The following is a 22188-nucleotide window of genomic DNA, read 5'->3' as shown; positions in this document are numbered from 1 at the left end:
TGTGTTCTGGACAGGGAGAACATGGACTAAAAGCTCTCCACATCCCATTAGCCAAACCCAAGGGGCTAGATGTGACCCAAATATTGCCAGTCTCCCTTGAAATCACCGAGAACAAAAGATCTGTGCAAAGAGCCGATCCTCATCACGCAAAGGATTTAGCCGGAGACACCCCAGGCTTTTCCCCGTAACGCTTCAGCCCGAGGGTTTGGTTTCAAGCCTGACTACGTGGACATGGACGGGTGTTTTCCAGCCAGCACCACCAGGATCTGGACCTGCCCAAGGGCAGGAGCAGAAGCAGAAAGTCAGCATCACCCCTGCAGGGCTTCTTCGCCCTCCTGAGCACCACCTCCGGGCTCTGCCACACTCTTTCTCTCCCCTAGGCCAAACGGGACGCTGCCCGGGAGCGTGGAAATCCAGAACAACACCATCTACTTCAAAGGGCCCGTCTCCTACAGCGTGGCTGGCACCTACATCTGCGAGGCCTCCAACGCCATCGGGACCCGGTCGGGCTTGGTGGAAGTCAATGTCACAGGTAGGAAAGCACTCGGCGTGCTCTGGAAGAGGAGGAGGAGGTGGGGAGAGGAGGTGGGTGCGAGCTGCTGACCTCTACCAGCCAGCGATGGCTTCTGTGTGTCTGTCTGAACCCCTGGTGTCCCCAGGGGGGGGAGAGTCGCGGTGCAAAGGGAGCAGGGGGTCTCTGCTTTCTCCTGGGTTTGCTTGGATTTTTTCTCCTTTCCTCTCGTCGTCTTTTCCTTTTTACACCAAGACGCGCTCGGTCTCGTTCCCCTCGTCTTCTTCTCTGCTTTGGGCTCGGATGGCTCATTGGACGTGTTAAGAGCTAAGACGTGTCAGGGAAGTGTTTGCTGGAAGGTGGAAGGAGTGGGATGAGGACAGAGGCTGCCACCGAAGCAGTAAAGCGTGAGATGGGCGAGTCATTTGTTCGGGTGTGTGGCGTTTCTGACGGCAGAGAGCTCGGGTCAGTTCTTAATTGTGCTCCTCCTCTGTCCGTGCACTTGCTGGCCCATGCCAGGAGCAGCACCCCCGGGTGCAGGCAGCGGGATGTGGTGCTGAGCGGGGCCCTGAGGGACAGGGGAAAGGATTTGACAAGCTGCAAATCAACGTGGCCACAGGAAGGGAAAAAAAAAAAAGGCACACGGATATGTTGGGTGGAGAAGGTGATGCCCAGAAATGGACAGGGAAGCTCGCCCCGCTCCTTCGGGGTAGGAGCGATGGATGCACTGGGTCAGGAGGTGGCAGCTGGGCAGTGACCCTAAGTTGTTGCACCAGGGAGGCTTGCTGTGGGTAAAGGAGCTCTCAGGGAGGCACAGGAGGGATCAAAGACCTGCCACAGCTGCCCGGGGCACCTGCCTGGTAGCTGGGGTGATGCGCTTGGGCTCCATGGTGGGCTCCTCCGGGTGCCCCCTGTCCCCAGGGGACAACATCCAGGCAGCACAAGCTAGCGGGGCTCACGCTGGGTGCACGGGGGTGCCGGGGCTCCAGAGCTGTGCCCCCCGGGGCTGTGGGTGCACAGGAGGGCTGGGGGGCAGCAGTGGTGAGCACTGAGCCGGTGAAACTGGGGGAACTGGGCGGCTGGCCTCCTGCAACCAGCCGTGACACCGCACCCGGCACCCTCGCCGCTGCCTTCCCCTCGCTGTGACGTGGGGAAAGCGGGCTAATCTTCCTCTATCCGAGCGCTCGGAGGTCAATGGATGGGATGTGCTAATTAGATGCTAATTATGAAGTATTTATTTATGATCATTATCACTGTGGCAGGCCTTTAATTCACACCTCCTGTCCTGGATCCGTGCCTGCTGAGTTGTTCCCGGTACATGCTTTTCTCTGGGGGATTTTTTGTTTGCCGGGGGAAGGAACCAGGCTGACAGAGCTCTTTGCTGAGCACGGACGTGGGGCAGCACCCGCCCTGCCCCATCCCAGCCCAAAACCCCCAAAACAAGGGCAAGGTCGTGGCCAAAACCCGTCCAGCTGCTGGAGGTGCCCACCAGAGCGCCGTGTTCCCGGGGCTCTGCAAACTGCCGGCCCCACAGCAGCAGCGCACCTCGGGCACCTGTATGGCCACGGGCTCCTCTGGGGACATGGGGTTTTGGTTCCCCCCCCGGGCTTCGGTGGATGCCCCCGTCCCGGTGGTTTTCAGAGGAGAGGCAGCACATCGTTCTCATGCTCGACCGGAGCAGCACTGGCAAGTGGAGTGGGCACTGGCGGGGTTCCTAGGGAACAACTTTGGGTGGAGGTCTGCCCGTATTCCCAGTTTATTCCCAAAAATCCAAATTGTGGTGCTGAGATTAAGCAAGAGGGACGGAAGGACACACCAGCAGCCCCCGCTAGGAGCAGGGAGCAGCCAGCACGCTAAGCCAGGGCTCCACCGTGTTAAAAAAAATAAAAACCACCACGCTTTTAATAATTCATTGGATCTGAATATGTTTATCCAGCTCTCCCTCAGGACCGATTAGGCCAGTGCTGGGGAGGGCTCAGCCGCCCTCTCTCAGCTATTACAGGTACATTTGTTTGGGTCTTGCAGACAATTTAGGGATTGTCAGCAGACCACGAAACATCTTTCAAGAGATGCATGCCATAAACGGAGTTCAATCTAGTGAGCAGCCAGCCTGGGGAGGAAAAAAAAAAAAGAAAAACACAAAAAACCACAGAAGGTTGGTGCAGAGAAAAACCTGCAGCAGCCGCCCAGCATCCTCCATCCCAGCCCCCGGGAGGAGGAGCAGGGCTGGGTCAGCCCCGATTCGTTTCGGGGGGAGGCGGCTGCACGCTTCTGTTCCAGTTCGAGCGTATTAAAGGGCTTGATAAGTGGAAATTTAATATTTTATTCCTGCAATCTGTTCCTGTAATAGCTTCTCCTGCCTTGCAGGACCTTTGTCAGTCACAGCCAAGCCATGTAGTGTGACATGTAGCTATTTATTACGGGCAGGCGGGTGACAGAATAAAAAGCTGGGGGTACAGACTGCCCGGGGCTGCCCGCGTGCCCTGCGTGCTTGCACACGCGTGTGGCAGCCCTGCACGGAGGGGAGGTCCCATCCGTGTGCACGGCTGCGTGCGACCCCCAAAAGCTGCGTGCCTTTTCTGAGGCTGCCCTGCTGCGCGGCCGCGCGTGAGCGTCGGTGCACGGGCACGTGGGAGCACGCACGTGTTGGTGGGGATGTGCCGGGGCGGGCCTGCTGGTGTGCGGCAGCGTTCATTGCCCTGCGGTACGATTATTGTATGCCCTGGCCCTCAGGCATACCCAGCGGGGGGTGTGCGCAGGTTGGGGGCATCCGTGCGCTCCTGCCGTGGCTTCAGGAGGAGGAGGATGCTCTCAGCGCTTCGCCTCTCCAGCAGGCAGGCTTCAAAGCTGAGAGAGAATCGCAGGGCTGGAGCTGGTGGGTGCCCCCCGGGTCGGCAGGGGACAGGGCTCCACGTGTGTGCGCCCCGCAAGAGCGGTGCAAGGACGGGAGGCTCCGTGCTGGCCCGTGCGGGCAGCGCCAGCCTCGCTGTGCCCGTGGGCAGCTCTGGAGCCCTGCCTGCGGGGGGGGGGGAGAGCTGCAGGAGCTCGCAGCAGGGAGTTATTTACGCACCGCCAGCCAGCCCAGCGCAGCAAGGTCGCAGCAAACAGCCCGTGGGGTTGTGACGGGCTCCAAGCACGAGAAAAAGCGCTCTCTGGGCAGCGTCACAGCCCGTCCCCCAGCAGGTGCACCCCAGCCCCGCCACCAACCAGCACCCAGGGCTGCTGCAGCTAAGAGGACGCAGGGCAGGGGGCTAAGGGCAGCCGGCCGGGGGGGCTCTGCCTGATGCTGACCCTCCAGACGGCGTCTGCTGCACCCCATCTGCTGGCACCCGTGCCAAAGGCCCCCGCGGGAGCGGCGCCTGATCGACAAGCGGTAGGTGACCTGGCGGGGAGATTAAAACCTCAGGCTCGCTCGGCATCTGGCCTGAAAGCCGTCACACTCTGACACGCCAGCGGCAGCTGCTGCGCTGCTGGATTAGTCGCCAGTGGTTTGTTCTCCCCCCCCTCTGCCTCCTCTCCTCCCTGCGCCGCTGCGGCACAAGGAGAGCGGGAATGCCCTGCTCGGGGACGGGAAGGCAGGACCCCCCCGCAGCAGGAGGTGGGGTGATGAGGAGGAAAAGAGCAGCAACGCCGCCAGGTTCTCCAACCAGCCCTGCCCGGGCTGGGGCAGGCACAGAGGTTTCTCCCTATCGTGACTCATGAGCAGAACGGGTCAAAGTCCCGGGATAATTTGGCGTGGACAGTGCTTGCACGGGACGCCAGCAATCTGTCTCCTAAAAATAATAAAATGAAACCACTGCGTTTGCTTGGTGCCACCCGGGAGCTGGGAACCTCTCGGTTTTAGGGCTCCTGCTCCTCCCCAGAGCTGCTGCTCGCCCCTGCCAGCTGCTGCTGCTGCGGGGGGGGCTCTGCGAGGCAGGAGGAAATCCAGAGCCTTCCTCTGGAGGAGCTCCCTGCAAGGAGCAGCTTGGGCTGACACATATCCGAAAGGTGATTTCTCATGGAGTTTGACATTTGCCTCGATGCCTCCGGCTCCAGTGAGAACCTCAGCTGGTGCTGAGCTTCTCCTTGGCCCTTGATTGAATGGAAGAGGATGGGATTGTGACTTCACGAAGAGACGTGTCTGCAGGAAGCAGCACCTTTTAAAATATCCAAGCAGTGCGATGCGCAGGAGAAAAGACCCTTTCCTGCATATCACAGAGGAATAATTCAGTGGTTAAAAATACATTTATTTTTTTCTGATGGGGGCCCTTCCTGCCCTTGGGAGCAGGCTCTTGTCCCTGTGGGTTCTCTGATGTCTAATGAGGTTTAGGTGCCACCTCTGCCGGGGATCCCACCTGGGATCTCTCCGAGAGCTGTGCGATTGGGATAATCCTGGCCCCTTCTCCATCAGATAGTACAGAAATTGGCCAGCAGGTTCAAAAAGCCGTAGCTGAGGGACGGATGGGCGGGCGGCGTGATCTGCATAGGTCCCTTTTTGTGCTGGAAACCAGCCATTAACAGAAAGGAGCGATTTTACCACGTGCATTTCCTGAAGCCACCCTCGTGATGGGGACGGTCGGCTTCGTCCGCGCTGCTACGCCCCTGGGCGCTGCCAGCTCCCGGTTCCCAGCAGCCGGAGAAGCCCCCGAGCCCCCTCCCGGGGGAGGCAGGAGCAGGACAGGGCGATGCTGGTGGGATCAAAGGGAACCGGAGCGAAGCCCCGGGGCCGTCCCCAGCCTTCCAGCTCCCAGCTGCCGCCCCGAGCCGTGCGGGAGCTGGCACGGGGACAGGGAGCTGGGCTGAAAGCAACAGCTGGCAGAGCCGGGCAGCGGGCAGATAGTGTTGCTGCTCTAATTCCTATTCACACAGCGCTCCCTGTTTTTATGAGGGCTGGGGAGGGGGGAGCAGGAGGAGGGGAGACTCTTTATGCTGGCATTAAAGCCGGGCTTGTTCCCCCTCCCTGCGCCCTGCCGTCTCCTGTTTCCCCGCTCCGCTTTTCACAGCGGCTTCAATTCTCTCCAGACTCTTCCTAATGGATTTCGCACATGGGGGCCCCCAGCAAGCTCAGGCATCGCACCGGTCTCCGAAAATTTCACGCGCCCCTCGGACACAAAAAGGGGATCCTTTTCCCACACTTCCCCCTCTGTCCCCGGCCCGCGCCTGCGCCGTCCTTTACACCCCGTGCGCGAAAGCGGGTGGGCAGCACCCTGCCTCCCCTTCCTGGGGCTGGCGACGGTGGCTGCGTGCCGAGAACCAGCCCCGTCCCGAGCCACGAGGGAGCCTGGCGGTGTCCTTGGTGTCCTTGTCACAGCACAGGGGCACCCAAGGGTCCCTCTCCCGTCCCGGCTCATCCGAGCCTTGCAGCCCGCAGGAGGGTGCCCGGCGCCCAGAGGCCACGGAGAGGGGCGCAGGGAGGCAGCGGTGGTCTGCACCGCCATCCAGCGGCGGTGGCACGCCTCGGCCCGCCCTGGATCACTCTTTCCTCTTTTTTTTACCCATTTTTAATGCCCCCCCCCCCCCCCCCCCACACACACCAGGCTTGGCCCCGTTCCCCCTCTGCGCCCCCTGAGCCCCTCGGTCCCGCAGGCTCGGAGTGCGGGTGGGCGACGGAGGGGGACCGGTTTGGGGAGGAAGGGGGTGATTTTGGCTGCGGGCTTCCCGTCTTTCTAATCCCTCTCTTCCCACGGTTTGGTTTTGGTTTTCTCTGGCATGGGAAGTGGGCCACTGCGAGGAGGACGGGGATGGGAGCTGAGCAGAAAATAGGTTCAGCCGAAGAAGGTGTGAAAGCCCAAGAGCGGCGCGTTGGCCGCCGTGTCCGCGGCGGTGGCCCTGGCACGGGGGTGGCAGGTAGGCGAGCGTTATCTCAGGGGCGGGCAGCGCAAAGGGCAGGAGAAAATAAATATCTACGGGAGAGGTAGGAAAACATTCGCCCTTCCGTTTCGTGCCTCCAGCCCGGGCTGATAACGAGGCTCGTCATGGAAAAGTGGGCCAAGCGCCTTTGGAAGGAGTGCGCAGAGCTTCAGATCCGAGTTTTGTAGGTGGGGGAAAACATCACCGACATCGCCCCCGGGGTGTGGGGCGGCTCGCTGGCCTTTCCCTGCACCCCTCCAGCTCCAGGCTTTGGGGTCTGGGCTCCACGGGACTGCAGGGCTGGGGCGGGAGCTGGCACGGGCAGGGCTGGATGCTGCGCGGATGCTCGCGTGGTAGAAGCGGAGCCCTCGGCAGCCAGGACTAGCAGGGGATGGACGTGACATTTCTTGCTGGCTCGGCAGAGAGGCTTTGCATTAAGCAGCTGGCTATGACAAGCCTTCTGTTGAAGCAACATGTGGTTTTGGCTTCCCAGAGCCCAGCCTCAGCTCCCTGTGCTGAAATGCATGCCCTCACTCCTGCTCCGGGGGCTGTCTTTGGAAAGAGATGCTGACTCCTGCCTGCGCGGCATCTTTCTCCTTGTTCTGGCTGCAGCAGGGAGCCTTCCATCTGCCTGCCCCCCAGCCCGTTCTGCCCACTGTGCTGCTCTGCGCCTGCTTTCAGGCTCGTGAGGCTTCGCTCGAGGCAAGTCAGCGCTGCAGAAACCACGATGCTGTTGCTGGGACGATGTCTCAGGAAAGGCAGGAGTGAAACAGCTCTCAGGCACGAGCAAAACGCTCGCGCCAAAAAGATCAGGCCAGCGATTGCTCGGGTTCAGAACCCTTGTCCAAAACGTGCAGCTGTTTTCTGCAACTGCCTCTGCGGAGAGGAAGCAAACGCTTTTCTCCCCTCTCCCGTCGTGGCTGGGCTAACTTGTGCTGCAGGGCAGCCCCGCTCCCTGCACTGCTCTCCCCTGTTCAGGATTTCCTGCCCTAACGCAGAAACTTGGCTGCCAGCAGCAGACTCCCATGGGCCCGTGACGAGGGGACAGAAGGCAGATTCAGCCTCGTATCCGCTTTCTTTCAACCCCTCCCAGCCCATCGCCCATCCTGGCTGCTCTCGTAGGAGGACGTGCTGAGGTCGCTAGTCCTTCTGCGCCTGCCGGGTAAAAAGTGAGGGCCGGGAGGGTCCTGAGCAGCGTTAAGGGCTTGTGGCTCCGAGCAGGGCTGGGAGACAGGGCTGGGGTGTGGAGGGAGCGGCGTGAGGGGGGCCGAGCTCGGCGTGCGAGGGCAGGGCTGGTGGTCGGAGCAGCCCAGGTGCCGTGCTGCTGGTCCTGGGATGCGGCTGGGTGCCGGTCCCGCGGTCTGTTCATGCTGTCAGTGTTTCCTCTCCCTCTCTTCTCCCACTGCCCATGTGGATGGGGGTCAGGGGTGGAGGGTCCGGGCACAGCAGAACCCAAAAGTGACCGGCATCACGCAGGATGGGCCCTGGGGACCCCCCCTTCACAATACCTAGGGGTGCCACGGGGTGTTAACCTGGCATCTGCTGCTGAAATTCGGAGGCAGGTGAAGGACAGAGACAGCCACCTGGTGCCTGAAGCCTCCCGGACACCGCTGCTCGACGGGCAGCTGGAGAAAGCAAAAGCAGAGTTTGGCCAGGGGCCGTGACTGCGCCGAGGGAGGGCTGGGAAGGGTGACTTACGTCCCGGGTCAGACTTTTATCTGTGCCAAAAAGCACAGCTCAAACTGCGTGAAAGATGAGGGAGCCGCTTTCCCGTCCCTCTCCTTCTCTTTTTAGCACTGTTTGTTTACGAGCGGGTCAGGGTGTCTGTCGGAACAAGATTAGCTTGAGCCGTGGCACCGTGCCGGCCGCAGGAGCAGAAGGGGGGGGAGGTTGGTGTCCCTGCGCCGCCGGGCAGCCAGCCCCCACCCCGAGCATCACCGCACGGCCGTGGGGTGTGGGTGGGGGGCGACGAGGTGCTGCTGCCCTCGGGGTTGGGCTCAGGGTGGGCTGGGACGCCGAGGAGGGGGTCGCGGAGCACCGCGGCCGCTCGGTGCCCGCCGCTGGGTGGGTTTGGGGTCCTGCTCCCCGCGCCGGAGCATCGTAGGGCTGTCGGCACGCGTGAAACCTCCCCGTAAAACGGAAAGCGCCCGGACCGATGGCGTCGGGGGTGTGGGATCCGAGCACGCCTGGAGGAACTGGGAGGGGGTGGGGAGGGAAACGCCGCTTCCAGCCTGCTGGGCTCCTGCATGCAGCTTGGCGAGCTTGGCACGGCATGGCCGCATCCCCTTGCTGGGGCAGATCTCCTGCTCTGACCCCTGCTCTGACGCACCCTTCTCCCCTTTCCCTGCTTTTTCCCTTCCCTGTTCCTTACCCTCATCTTCCCACCCCCACCCCACCCACCCCACCCAAAAAAAAAATGGCAATGAGAGCATGGAGGGAGGGCGCGTTTCCGCATGGTTTGACACTGTTCCCCCTTCCATCTGTCTTTTCCTACCCAGAATTTCCCTACACCCCGTCTCCAATCGATGATCGCAAATCCATGGTGCAGCCGAACATCCCCACCCCCGTGATCGGGGGCATAGTGGGAGGCGTCTCGCTGGTCCTGGTGGTGGCCGTGGTGCTCTTTGTGGTACTCCGGCGCCGGCGTCACACCTTCAAGGGTGACTACAGCACAAAGAAGCACGTGTACGGCAACGGCTACAGCAAGGCCGGCATCCCGCAGCATCACCCCCCCATGGCCCAAAACCTGCAGTACCCCGACGACTCGGACGACGAGAAGAAGCCGGGCCCGCTGGGCGGCAGCACCTACGAAGACGAGGACGAGGACGCGGGAGGCGAGCGCAAGCTGGGCGGCCCCAACAAGTACGAGGAGGACGCCAAGCGGCCTTACTTCACGGTGGACGAGGGCGAGGCGCACCCCGAGCCCTACGACGAGAGGACACTCGGCTTCCAGTACGACCCCGAGCAGCTCGACATCGCCGAGAACATGGTGTCGCAGAACGACGGATCCTTCATTTCCAAAAAGGAGTGGTACGTGTAGCTCGCCTCCTGGCTCCAGCCACGCGCCCGCACGCAGACACGCGCCCGCCAGCTCCCCCCCGCGTCGCCGCCGAGCCCAGCAGCGGGGCCCCCGCGCCCCCCGCACGCGCCCCCCGCACGCCCCCCACGGACTTCGGAGGCTCCGGCGCTGGCGAGCGGGTGGCCGGGGGGGGGTGGACATGGGGGAGGGGGGGGGGGCGCGGGGGAAAGCTTTGCTTACGGATCGTTTTTTGTTTTGTTATTTTTTTTGGGGGAGGGGGGGACGGGGGGACGGGCCGGGAGGTGGGAGGTCGGGTAATTATTTTCTCGGTTTTGGTTTTGCCTTTTTAATTTCTCTCGACGACTTTTTCGTCCCCTTCTGTGGTGTTTGTATTGGTCGGTGGCGTAGGTGTTACTATTTGCTTTAACGACTGGTGCCCAGCCTGTATATTACACTCTGTTCGTGTCTTCATAGCTCAGGGGGCCCTTCGGCCCCGCGTCCCTCCCCGAGGTTCCTCCTCCCACTCCCACGCCCCTGAAACACTGGAATTTGTTTGTATGTTGTCGTCTTCTTCTTTGTTTTAACCCGGGGAGGGGGCCAGCCGGGCTGTCCGCAGGACAGAGGCCAGAGAAGCTCGCGGCGAAGGAAACGGAGGTGCCATTGTCGGGTGGAAGGACTTTTCTTCCTGAGCGCGTTGTTCCCAGCGGGGTCTGGGTGCTGTTCCCATCGCCCGCTGCGCGCCTGGGGGACCCGCTCCCGGGTTTTAATGACTCAATAAAAGGAAAATGAGGAGAGAAGGGGGGAGGAAAGCCCCGAAACAAGCCCCGGGTGCGCGGGCTGATAGCAGGGCAGGGAACCGGAGCTGCCATTTTCCTCCTCCCATTTATCACCTCCTGCCTTTTCATTTTCCGTCTTTGTTGGAGCGTTCTTTTTAAAAGAAAGACGAGGAGTATTTATTGCTGACATTTTTTTCCCCCCCCCCCGCGATGGCTCGAAGCAGCGCTGGCCCCTTCTCGCAGCCGCTGCTGCCCTGGCTGCGGGCGCGCATCCTGCAGCCTCCAGCCCCGGGCCGCCCCCAGGGGGGCAGCGCTCCCACCCTGCCCACGGTGCTGCAGGGGCTCGGGACAGGCCCCGTGCTTTTATTATACCACTAAGACTTAATTGTCATGTGTTTACACTTGATTTTTTTTGTGTTTTTTTTTTTCTCTCTTTCTTTCGGTCAGAGCATGCGGGCGGCTCATAACTCTTCTAGCAGCAGCCCGAGCCCGTAGATACGTTGCTTCGCCTGCATTGATCGCCACTTTTCCGATATCCTCTCCCTCTGATAAGCAAAGCCTTGGTAGATAGGGCAGGAGGGAGTGAGCCTGGGGTATTGATCTCGTCCTCCTTCCCCCCGGGCTCCTGCGCTGGGATGGGGGCTCGGACTGCTGCTATCTCTGCTCCGTGGGTAAATGGGACTCCAGGCTCCTGGGCCCTCTGACACTGACCTTATCCAAATCAGATTCACTGGGTTGGGGATTATCGCTCTTCTTCTTCTTTTTTTTTTTTAATTTTTATTTTATTTGTTTTTTTGTTTTGTTTTTTTAATTTGATGTATAAATAAATCTTTTGTTTGAAAAGAAACCCCCAGTTCTCCGAGCCGTGTTATCACGCGCATCTAAAAATAGCAGGACTAATTCTCCCCCTGCCCTACCCGCTGGGTTTTGTTCCCTAGCATCCAGCGGTTATCCTGCTGCAGGAGGGCGGCTGCAGAGCCAGACCCACGCAGATGAGTCAAGGTCAGCTCTCTGATCCAGGCGGCCTCCGGTGCTTTCCTCGGGCATGCGGCTCTCGGGCCAGGCAGCATCGAGCTCAGCCCGAGCCACCCGCGGTTTGCAGCTCGCTTTTATTGCATTAGCGGTGCACAGGAGTGGGAAATCCGATTGCTGCCCCGGAATCGTGCTGCTGTTCCTGCCAGCCCTGCCTGCTTCCTGGCTGCTGGCAGAACAGCCCCGCGCCGCAGGAAGCGCTGCGTCCGCCTCAACCTTAAGGCTGACCCTTACCAAAAACACGGCCGGACCTTCCCCTGTCCCCCCACCGCCAGCAGGAGCACCCCACAACCAAGCAGCCCCCACAGGGGATGAAATCTCTGCCGTCCCTCCATCACGGATTGCTCGGGGCTGTTGCACGCTGCGGGGGCCAGCAGCGATTCTTCCGCCTCCTGCAGTGCTCCCGGGAGGGCTGATCTGGCAAACTCGCCTTGCGCTGGCTCCCCAGCGTTTCAGAGCCCCAAACTGTTCCCAGTTTGCTGATGCCATAGTTATTACCCTCACTTTGAGGTGTCGTTTTGGGGGATGTAGCCTCCTTGGCTCGCCCATTGCCCATCTGGGGGCTCGGAGGAAGAAGAGGAGATAGCAGGTGGTGCATCGCCAAGGTTCCCTGGTCCTTTCCTCTCCTCCTCGTCCCTGAGCCCTTTGGCATCCCTCCCTTGGTGCACTTGTCCCCAAATGCCACCTCAGGGCACTGATTTGCTTCTTGCCGTCCCTTTCAAGGTCGGCTAACTGGCCAAAAGGACTCTTGGGGTGGTAATTACCAAGTGATTAGCCATTAATCTATAGCAAGGTAGAAGAAAGAAGTGTGTGTGGGGGGGAGAAGCGCTGCAGATTGATGTTTCATCTGAGAGCTGTTTTGATCCGGTAACAGCCTCACTCCCTCCTCTGGGTTGAATTGCTCGGAGGGGGCCCTTGCAGGTGATTAGAGCAGGGCTCGCTCCAGCTGCAGGATAAAAACCGTCCCTGTCCCCACCTCACACGAGGCTGTGTGCACCAGGGGGCCCACCAGGAGCCCCTCCGGCTTCCCAGGAGGGTCTCAGCTGACCCAAGCCCAAGCCCCCTGCTTCTCCCCTCCCGTGCCACCACAAAGTGCCGAGGAGGTGTAAAACGGCCCCGCTGGGCCCGGCCGAGGGCAGGCAGGAGGATGGGACCCCCCCTCCGAGCACGTCCCTGTCCTCGCCCACCCATCACCTGCTGCGGGCATGGCATTGCCCAGCCTTGCCTGGGTGCCAGGAGCTGCTGGAAATGCCCCGACTGATGCTGCAGCTCGTTAGTTGAGCTGGCTTCGGGCTTGGAAGGGGTCCCCAGAGAGCACCAGCGCCCTGCTCGGGGACCGGCTGCTGGCAGAGCGCCTCGGAGGCAGGGACAGTTGCCTTACCTCCGCTCGAAGGGATTGATCCCCGTGCAGATCCTTTCCCCGGGTTCTTCCCTGTGAAAAGACAACGCAGCGTGGCGCTTCTCCCTCCCCAAACCTCGACCCTGGGGGGCAATTTGGGGCAACACCGCAGCACCTCCGGAGTCAGCCGGGTGGGCAGGAGAGGCGGGCAGGGAGCTGGGGGCTGCCCCGAGCCCCCCGGGCATCCTGGTGGATCTCACCCAGCGGGACAAGGGCCGAGCCCCAGCTCCTTCCCTCTGTGTGCCCAGGAGCAGCCACATCGGTGTCACAACCCCAAACAAATCCTACAGTTTATGTACAGACACCCCGGCTGTTTTCCTGCTGGGGCTTACGTCTAGGATTATTCATTGCAATTCACCCTAGTGATGTTATTTTCCCTTATTTAATTACTTTTTTTTTTCCCCCCCCCACGGTTGTTAAATCATTTTCATTCAGTCCAGGGGAAAAAAAAATAAAACCTGAAGATTTCTTTAGTAAAAAAAAAAAAAATCAAACTCAAATGGTAGCACCAAATTGATTGCAAAGACACGAGGGACAAAGGGAGCCATTTTCCTGGTGTTGAGTCAAAAAAAAAAAAAACACAACTGTTCAGCAGAAATCACCGAGGGGTTGAGGGGGGGAGAGAGAGAGAGAGAGAGACTCAAAAGATTGATCTTCAAGCAATTAGAGAAGGGAATGCAATTAGAAAGGGGGCTGCAGATCTCCTTCGCTGTTTGCCTTTCCCGAACACAAGCACACAACACGCGGATTTGGGCACTTTCAGGCTCAAAGCTCAGAGGGAAAGCCCCCGTGGCCGAGAGGAGGGGAGACGGGTGAGGGCGTCGTGCCGGCAGCTGCACGAAGCTGGGGGGGGGTCCCAAATGGGTCGGGGGTCGCAGGAAGAGGAGGAGCAGGGGGGATGCTGGCGGTGAGGGGCTCGCGGTGGCACCCGGTGCTGCGGAGCCACGAAATGTGCTTGGGGTGAAGGCAGCAGGCATGCGGAGCCGGATCCTCGCTGGCACACCCCGGTGCTGGCCGAGGTGTTCTCGCTGAGGATCTGCTTTGTCTTTCCTTTTGCCTTTTTTATTTTATTTTTTTTAAACGCGATTCCTTAACTCCGGTGATTTTATCTCGTTTTCTTCCTCCTCTTGCTGTAATTATCAGTGTGGAATAAAGACTGCAGACAGACAAACAGCCCCAGCCCCACTTCTTTTTCTTTTTTTTTTTTTTTTTAATCTGTGTTGTAAGTGCTTTTGTAAAAAATAAAAAATAAAAATAATAATAATGTAATGGACTTTTATGATTATTTTTGTTTTTTGTTTTCCATCCTTTGTAATAATTTGTTTGTTTGGGGTCCAGGGGGACATTTTCATGGTTATAATTTGTGTGGGCGGGGTGTTGCATCACCCTTCCTTTTACTTGTACAAAAAACAATAGTGGCTCAGCTGTGGAAAAAAAAAATGTACTTTTTTATAAATAAAGAATTTTAAAAAAAGAAACCCTCTCCTCTTTTTGTGCATCTCTGACCGCGTCGTTCTGCATCCCGTGGCTCGTAGCTGTCAGGAGTGGTGGGGGCAGGAATGGCATCTGCTCCCCAGCATCCCGGGGCTGCTCCCGTGCTCTGCAGCGCTTCGCAGTGGGAATTCCTTGTGGATGAAGGCAGAGGCTTAGGAGAGCTCCGAAACAAGTTTGGAGATCTTGTAAGCCTCCCAAAAACAACACCCGAGAAGGTGGACACGGAACGATGGCCTTTGCCGCTGAAGTGGGTGGTATTATGAGAAATTCTTGGGCAACGGATTCAAAATAAATAAAAGGAGAGGGATTTTTTCCCTGTTTATAGTGTAAAAAATAAAAGTTTTGTGGTTTTTTTTTCCTGTTTACAGTGTAAACAGTGAAATTCCTTGTCAAAGGATGCTGCTGAGGCTGAAACTTAGCTTGAGCTGGAAAAGTGATGAGAAAAGCCAATGGAAGAAAAATCTATCAAAGGCTATTAAACTGGTGACAGTCGCTAGCTTGGGAAGTTGTTAAGCTGCTGCTAGCCCTGGCGGATGGGCGGGCTGTGGCAGAAGTGTCAGAGCACCCTGGGGCTCTCCTGCGCCTCCTCCAGGCACGTGCAACGAGCCGCTGGCAGGGCCAGGACACCAGCCTGGGACATTTGGGCTGAGGTTGTAGGATGCTCCTACAGCACAGCGCTTGGCTACCGTGGTGATCGGGCACCAAAACCGTGCAAAAGCTGTAGGGATGCCCGGGGTCCTTCGGGAGGAAAGATCAGTCAGGTCGCTGGTTTGCCTTTCTCTTTTCGGCCAGCTTCGTCGCCGTGAGCGCACGCTGCAAAGGCAGCCTCGTTCCCAGAGATCAAGGCAGACAGCCCTGCGAGTGCCGGGGTTTTGCAAGGGAGTGAGAGACAAAGGAAGCAAGAGATCAGAGAAAATGCGCACGTTCTTCCTTGCGCTGATACCAGCAGGAGCTTTGCCATGCCTCTGGCCTGGAGAAGGCTCCCTGGGAAAGCATCCTTGTGCCCGACTGCAGCACGTGGCTCGCTGCTGGAGGCACGAACCAAAACCCAGCACTCCCTGCCACTGGGGGAGAGGACAGGGGATCCTGAGCCACGTCTGAGCCTGACCTGGTCTCCTCCAGGAAGGGATGAGCTGGACGGAGAGGGAAGGTTTGGGGTTAGGCACCAAGGAGAGGTTTGGTGCAGCCCGTGGGCTCCCTGTCTGCAGGCACAGCAGCTTGGGTCACTGGTGGATGGATGGATGGATGGATGGATGGATGGATGGATGGATGGATGGATGGATGGATGGACGGACGGACAGACGGATGGGTGGAGGCTCTGTGTGTGCCTGGCAGGCAGCTCCCCGGAGCCCTGCCCTTGAGCATCGCCCCCAAATGTGAAGGGGGAAAAGCCAGGAAGACTTGTCATCAGGCTGTGCCATGGCCGAGGGGGTTGTGACCGCTGTCCAGGCTGGATCTGTGTGTTCCTGTAATTACCGCCCTTGTTTTCCCCTTTCTGCCAGCCCCTCCCAGCAAGGACAGACGTTGGAAGCGTAGCTTTGCTTCAGCTGCAGCCGCTTGGGTCAGGAGCCCCAGGAGGGGAGCATCCCGCAGGGCTGGAGCCCCCGCAGCTGGCCCAGCCCCATCAGCCAAGTCTGGGGTGGGGGTAAAAGGGGAGGAAGGAAAGGAGCACTGGGGAGCTGGGGGTCGAGGATGGTAAAAAGGCTGCCTGTGCCCATGGTCCTGCTGGGATGAGCCCCTGGGAAATGCCGCGCTGATTTCCCAGGCCGTGCCTTACAGTTAAGCGATGATGGATAAAACCCATGGCGGGGGGCCTCTTCTGGGCAGCTCCGGTTGCAGAGCGCTGAGCGCAGCGGGAGCTGACTCCCCTGGAGCACCCCCAGGTCTCGTGTTTCTCTGGAACAAAACAGAACCACGCTGGGGGCAGGAACGCCAGCAATGCGTGCAGCAAAGGTGGCAGCGTGGCTCGGATCTCTTCTCACAGCCACAGCTCTGCAGGCGAGCGCTGCTGGCCACAAAAGCAACTTCAGAGGCCAGTCAATGAGCAGAGCAATGGGGAGGCAGTGGAGGAGTGAGGTCAGGGTGGCGGGAGATGAACGAGGGGATCGCGTTCACCCCAGCTGAGAGCTCCGAGCAAGCAGCAGGAGATGTACCTGCCTGGAGCTGGTTGTGCACGGGGTGCAGGGCACAAATATCCATGATGAAGGTACAGAGCCAGGCTCCCTGTTGGTGTAAGCACACCCAACTTTTCTGACGACGACGGAGTTATGCTCATTTCCACCCACGCAGATTAACGTAGCCTAAGCAGGATTTGTAGCGAGTGAGAGTGAGACACAGCCCCGCGTAATCAGGGAACCACCAGGCAACCTCCCCGACACCCCTGGGCACCGGCACCTGGGAGTGTCCCTTCTTGCTGGGACTGAAGCCTTGCACACCGCTTACAACCAGGTGGATCTCCCAGGGATCCGCTTCTGTGGCTGCAAGGGCCAGAGGTTCCCAATTCCCCGTGAGGTGAGAGGTTCAAGGCAGAGCACCCAAGGTCACACAACCCTCCGAGTCCCCTACAGCTGGTGCCCAAAAAGTCGAACCGAGAGAACCTCGCTGCTTCAGAGCAGAGCTGGGTGAATTACTTGTAGTAACAAATATGTCTGATTAATTTTTTTTTCACCGTGTTTTCAGATTATTTGCGAACTTGAGTTTGATTTGTATGAACGTATTTGTTGGAGGAAATTGCTTTATGCAAATGTATTCCAGCTGGGGGACCTGTGACACCGAGAAGTGCTGTTGAGCCTCAGATGCCCTCCGTGGTGCCTGGCAGAAGGCGAAGAGGGGCTGGCTCACTCCTCCTCTGAACAAGGCATTTCACAGCCTTCCCGGACGTGTTTGGATGCAGGCTCCCTCTTATATAGTGTTTGCAGAACAAGGATCAGCCTGTAAAATATCAACGGGTGTTGCACTCCTAAAATTTTACACACTAGCTCGCAGAAAGAAGAGAACCAGGCGTGGCTGCGCAAGCAAAGCAGGGGCACTGCATTGTGAATGTGTACGTGATTTAAATGTGCATGGAAAAGGTTGCATCGGCCCCAGGGGGGACTGAAAGGTCCTAATTTAGGGATACTGGTCTTCCCCTTTGCAGAAAACCCTGCCCTGTGGCTTGCTGGGGGGGCTCAGGAGGAGCAATTCTGTGCTGGCGAAATCCCTGGAAATGAACATGGACCAAATCCTAGTGGATTGAGGGCAGGACCCCCTGAGCATCTGGGAGGGTAAAGGCTTTCTCTTGATCATTCACGCATGTTCACCAAGCCTTTTTCTAGCCTAGCACCTGAGTGCTGGCTACATCTGGGGCTATGCAAAGCAGATTTTTTCTCCATCCATCGCGAGCCCCACGGAGAGAGGTGCCTGAACGTTTCTATTTCTCCCTTATCTCTCGGCTCCTCTCAAACTCCTGCCAGCCTGTTTATCTCACAGTTTTGAAAAGAAAATTGCCAACTTCACACCTGTCAGGTTTAACTGATTGCCTGTCGCTTGGAGGGAGGGAGCCCATCTGTATGGCCCTGGCCTCACAGGCTCGGCTCGCCAGGGGAAACATCTCCATCCCTCGAGGAACAAAATGCTTCATTTCCCATCTCCCGGCCTCATTTCATTGTCCTGCTGTAGCTCCCAGCCCTTTCAATTACCGCTTTACAACAATAATGAGCAGGAGCTTTCCGCTGGCACGCAGCTTTGTCCACCCGAGGAGCTGGAACACATCCTGCGAGGTCCGCGATCTCCCCACTGTGCAAAAAGTGCCCTTGCCCGGCGGCGATGCGGAGAAGTGATATGATTTCGGCAAAAGTGTGGAGGGAACCAGGGACAAGGCTCGGGGAGGAGCTCAGAAGGGCTAAATCCTTACCTTCTGCCCGTCGGATCTACACAAATACACATTATTGCCATCCCCAGCAGGTGCCTTGCCATGGGTCTGGTGCATCTCCCTTCCCTTTTCCACTCCAGAACGGAGGAGATTTAATCCCGGCTGCGCCTCCCTAGCAGCTTAGCCAAGGAGGAGGTGGGAGAAGGAGCAGGGAGCAGGGGCACCCGGCCCAGCTGCTGCCAGCTGTGCGAGGGCCCCGGCTGCTGGATGAATGCTGCAGCTGTCTGGGATTACCGATGGATGCCGGAGTGGGAATGCCGAGTCTGAACGGCTCGAGTAAACACCGCCGAGCAGTCCAGAAATAATGGCATGGGGGCTTTATAATAGGAAGGAATCATAATTAAATAGAAATTAGTTACTTAAATGGTCACTTCCTGGGGTTTCGTTGATGTCCGATTAACTTTTTTAATTTGCATAAGCAATAAATGTTTAATTATGTTATTAATATATTTGAGTTGAGGAGCTTATGGGGTTTTATAATTGGCATTTAACTAGATAGTTCCAGCATATTAACTGATGTTTTATAGCTCCACGCGAGGTTTCCCAATTATAACTGACCTAAAAATTTGCTTGGAGGACCTGCCTTGCAAGTGTTACCTGAGCAACAGGAGAGGAGCAGGCACGGAGCAGCTCTGCACCCTCCGCGACAGCCTCAGGACCCCTCTCCCCTCCCCAGGATGGTTTTTCCTTGAGGCTCGCCACCTTCCGTGTGTCGGAGAGGAGGTCACATCCTCGCTCTCAGCATTCAGCTGACTGCCGAGCCGAAAAGGCTGACACACGGCAAGGGATTAGGGTGGGGAGAAGGAGATTTTGGGATGGGGAAGGCTCGTCGGGTGGTTACGGCGTGACCCTGGGGCTGTGCTCTGGCAGCCCCTGGGGCTCTGTGTGCAGCTCCCAGCCCTCGCCCGCTGCCTGCTGCACGTTGCCACCAGTTTATTTCTTGCAGGGAGGTGTTAAGGAACACCCCTTAAGGTCTATTCGTAGTAGACTTATAGGGAAGCTAGACTCAATTATTTTCTCATTTCTTCTCTTCTGTGTGCTCTTCCTTTTAAAAATAAGCATAAGGATGCAGATGCAGGGTACTGTAGCTGTACAATTATAATTGTGATTGTATTACAGCATCCTGCATCCATTACGGCCTTCATGTACCAACCTCTGCCTCACCCAGGACTGCTGAGGCACCCAGGTGGCGATTATCTGCCCACACCTGCTGAAAGCACCGAGCTGGATCAGGCCCACCACTCCTCCCCGCATTACCCCGGGCAGAAACGTGTCCATCGACGGCGATTCCCTCCTGGCAGCTCCTCCTGAGACCTGTCAGTTAGTCACTCTTAATCTGTTTTCTGTTCCATCTCTATGCTTACTTTGATGAGATGACTGGTTTAGTGGGCAAAAAAATGACATTGTGGTTGACTGACAAGACCTGTTTCCATGAACCGTGTAGACTGGCATTGATTATATTCCTGCCTTTTAATACTTTATTAACTGGAGCCCGTGTTAGCTTTTTCTTTGATGCCAGCAAATCAGCCTACAGGTCTCAGGTCGTTCTCTGTGCCCTCTTCCAGTCTGCCAGAATTAACCTTCTAGAATTTAACTGGTCCAATGTATTTAAAAACAGAACGAACTAACAGAGGTGAGATAGGGGGCTCTTTGGCTAAGTTTCCAACATATTTGCTTATAATAAGTGGAGTATCCTAAGAGATGCTGTCCAACAATTGCTTGGTTCTGCCATCTCCTAACATGCAGAAATTGTTTTGTCATCTCAAAAGCCACGAACAAATTTCTGTTTCTCTCCCGAGACAGATCACGAACAGTTATTCAAATCTTCTGCCTTTTCTGAATGATCACTGCCCTCTTGACCATCTCCATCTGGTAAAGTGCCTATATAGCATTGCAAACTTTTTTTCCCCCTGTTGCATTCCCCAGGGTGACTTTAGCTTTTGTATCAACAGCTTCACAGCTTCTCGTTCGTACTCACTGGTCTCTCTTTTTCCAGCTTTTCTGTTTGATCTGCATTGGAGGTGGGGGCAGCTCCCCATGTGGAAGCTAACACATACCCAGCTGGATAAGGTTACGTGAATAAATATTGGTGGTTGCACACTAAGGCAGAGGCTGTCCTGCAGGGCTTGTGAGATGTCTGGGAAGTTGGGAGGCAACCTTTGTTAGGAGCCTTTTCCTTCCCGTGAGCAGGAGACAGAAGAGCAAGAAAAGGGCCAGGAAAACAATGCCTGGGCTGCCTTTTGTGAGAGCTGTGGCCCTGTTCCTCTTTCCCATTTGCACAACTCTTTGCTTTTGGCCTTGTGACAGAGAAGCAGAGCAGTTCCCCCTCGTGTCACGCACACCTTGTGCCCGCACCCAGCCCCAAGCAGCCTCGAGCTGATGCCAGCAGGGAGCTGAGCTCATCCCTTGGGGACATCCAGGATGCAGCAGTCCTGGGGTGCAAGCACCCTGCGGGCAAAACCAGGTAAAAGTGGCCCAGGACCTGTGGCCGAGCAGAGTGAGATGTTCTCAGGAGCGATGCTGAAGATTGCTGAGCAAATTAACTCTATTAACACAGAGCCCGAGCTGCAGTCCCTGTGCCGTCTATCGGACACAATTCATCTGGTGGCTGCTTGTAATAACATGACCTTAATGGGCTCATCAAGGAAGCGAGGCTGTATCTCTGGCTAAACATGGACTTGAGACCTGCTGCTCTCTGGGCAGCTAGAGTTAGCTGCCGAATCAAGGGAGACACACTGTGGTGTAAGGGGGATTGGGATCCGGCCCCTTCCTTCCTCCAGGAGAGGCAATTTCAAGTGTCATCACCTCCTCGAGACTGTACAGCAGAAGAAATAAATTACAAAAGGGATTTGATTGTTCATTACTCTTCTGAGCTGCAAGGAAATGAAGCAGAACTAAAATTAAGGGTTGGGAGGCAGAGGAAACATCAGATAACCCGGGGCTCATCAGCCCCCAGACCGGGCTGGGCACTCTCTGTGTAACTGCACCGAGACGCAATGCCCTGGGGAGCCGGGCGGTCTCTGGTGTTGGCTGCAGAGAGGGCAGAGTTGGAGACAGCAGAAACAAGGTCCCCCTCTTTGCTAGAGCCACCAAGCGCCACGGAGAGAGAGGGACATCACAGAGTCTGGAGGTAACACGGGCAGATCCTGGCTGGGATGCGGCATGTGTGTGCAGAGGGGCGCTGCCACTGCTGCAAGTAAGCGGCTGCTGTCGCATCCTCTGGACTCGTGGCTCTTCCTGCTGAGCTCTGTCCTTCCACAAAGCGAAGAGCTTCCTTCCTGAGCTGTCAGAGCGCGTTTCCAGGTGCTGTTTGACAGCTGCCACGCTTTGCTCCAGAAGCAGGAGAAAAGCCAGCGCAGTGAGAGGAACCTGCGGGGCGTCTCCCACCACAACTCGCCCCACCTCTGCTGGATCCCATGGGGTTAACGGGCTGCTCCTCCTGCTCTAATCCAACATCCTCCCCATTAGTGGCTAGGAGGAGGCTCGGGAGGCATGCGAGGGAAGGTCAGCAGGGGTTAAAGCCGCATTCCAGACGTGCTTTTGCTGCCAGCAGCTACTTAACCAGGGGTGGCTCTGCGCTTCCCATGCGGGAGAGGAAAGGGAGGGAGCTGGTGGTTATGGGACAGGGCTGAGCTGCCCCCACCCGTGGTGAATGGCAAAGAGATTGCCTGTGCAGGAATGTGTGTGAAATCCCTGATAAAACCCAGCTCGTCCATGTGTCTGCTTGCAGCTGGGCACGCAGCTCAAAGCGGCACCCCGCAGAGGGCTGGCTCGGCCGCCGCTCTGCCAGGGTCTTCCCCAAACCACATCTGAGATGGACGAGTGGTTTGCAGAGGTTTTAATTACTGGTCGGGCTAGTAAAAATTACAGAGGGGAACAAAACGGGCAGGGATCTCAAAGGGATGTCACGATTAGTGCCCAGACAGCGGGGTACCCGTGTCCCTGCATGCTCTCAGGAGACCCAGCCCCTCGGTTCCCAGCAGAGCAATTGGAGGGGGATGCACCAGGTCACTCGCGGAGGGGTCTGGGTGCACCTCCAGGTCCTCAGGGGATATAAAACCACAAAAATCTTCTCCTGTGGCCGGAGAGGTCCTGGGCCCCTTCTGTGGTTGGTTGAGTCTCTGGGGAGGGCTGCTGGATCCGCTCTGCTCTTGCTATGCCTTTGTCACCAGGCGAAGCCGTGAGACTCTTCCTGCTCCGAAATCCCTGCCAGCA

The 22188-nt window shown here is 57.6% G+C and overlaps 1 protein-coding gene across 3 annotated transcripts in view; it reads left to right on the top strand.

The window, feature by feature from the left end:
• The window catches only part of NECTIN1 (nectin cell adhesion molecule 1), an 87981-nt gene that overhangs the window by 46357 nt on the left and 19436 nt on the right, over window positions 1-22188 (top strand). For 2 of the 3 annotated variants that reach the window (XM_048063373.2, XM_048063374.2), the window contains exon 5: window positions 381-532. In XM_048063373.2, coding sequence (XP_047919330.1) covers window positions 381-532 — 152 coding nt within the window. Of the gene's footprint in view, window positions 1-380; window positions 533-8841; window positions 13027-22188 lie in introns of those variants that run through there. The other variant, XM_066981059.1, reaches the window with a different exon arrangement.

The sequence above is a fragment of the Anser cygnoides genome, chromosome 21 (genome assembly GCF_040182565.1).
Source record: "Anser cygnoides isolate HZ-2024a breed goose chromosome 21, Taihu_goose_T2T_genome, whole genome shotgun sequence".
In the NCBI taxonomy this organism is placed as follows: Eukaryota; Metazoa; Chordata; class Aves; order Anseriformes; family Anatidae; genus Anser; species Anser cygnoides.
The sequence above is the reverse complement of the archived record's forward strand: the minus strand, read 5'-3'. Positions and strand labels throughout refer to the sequence as shown.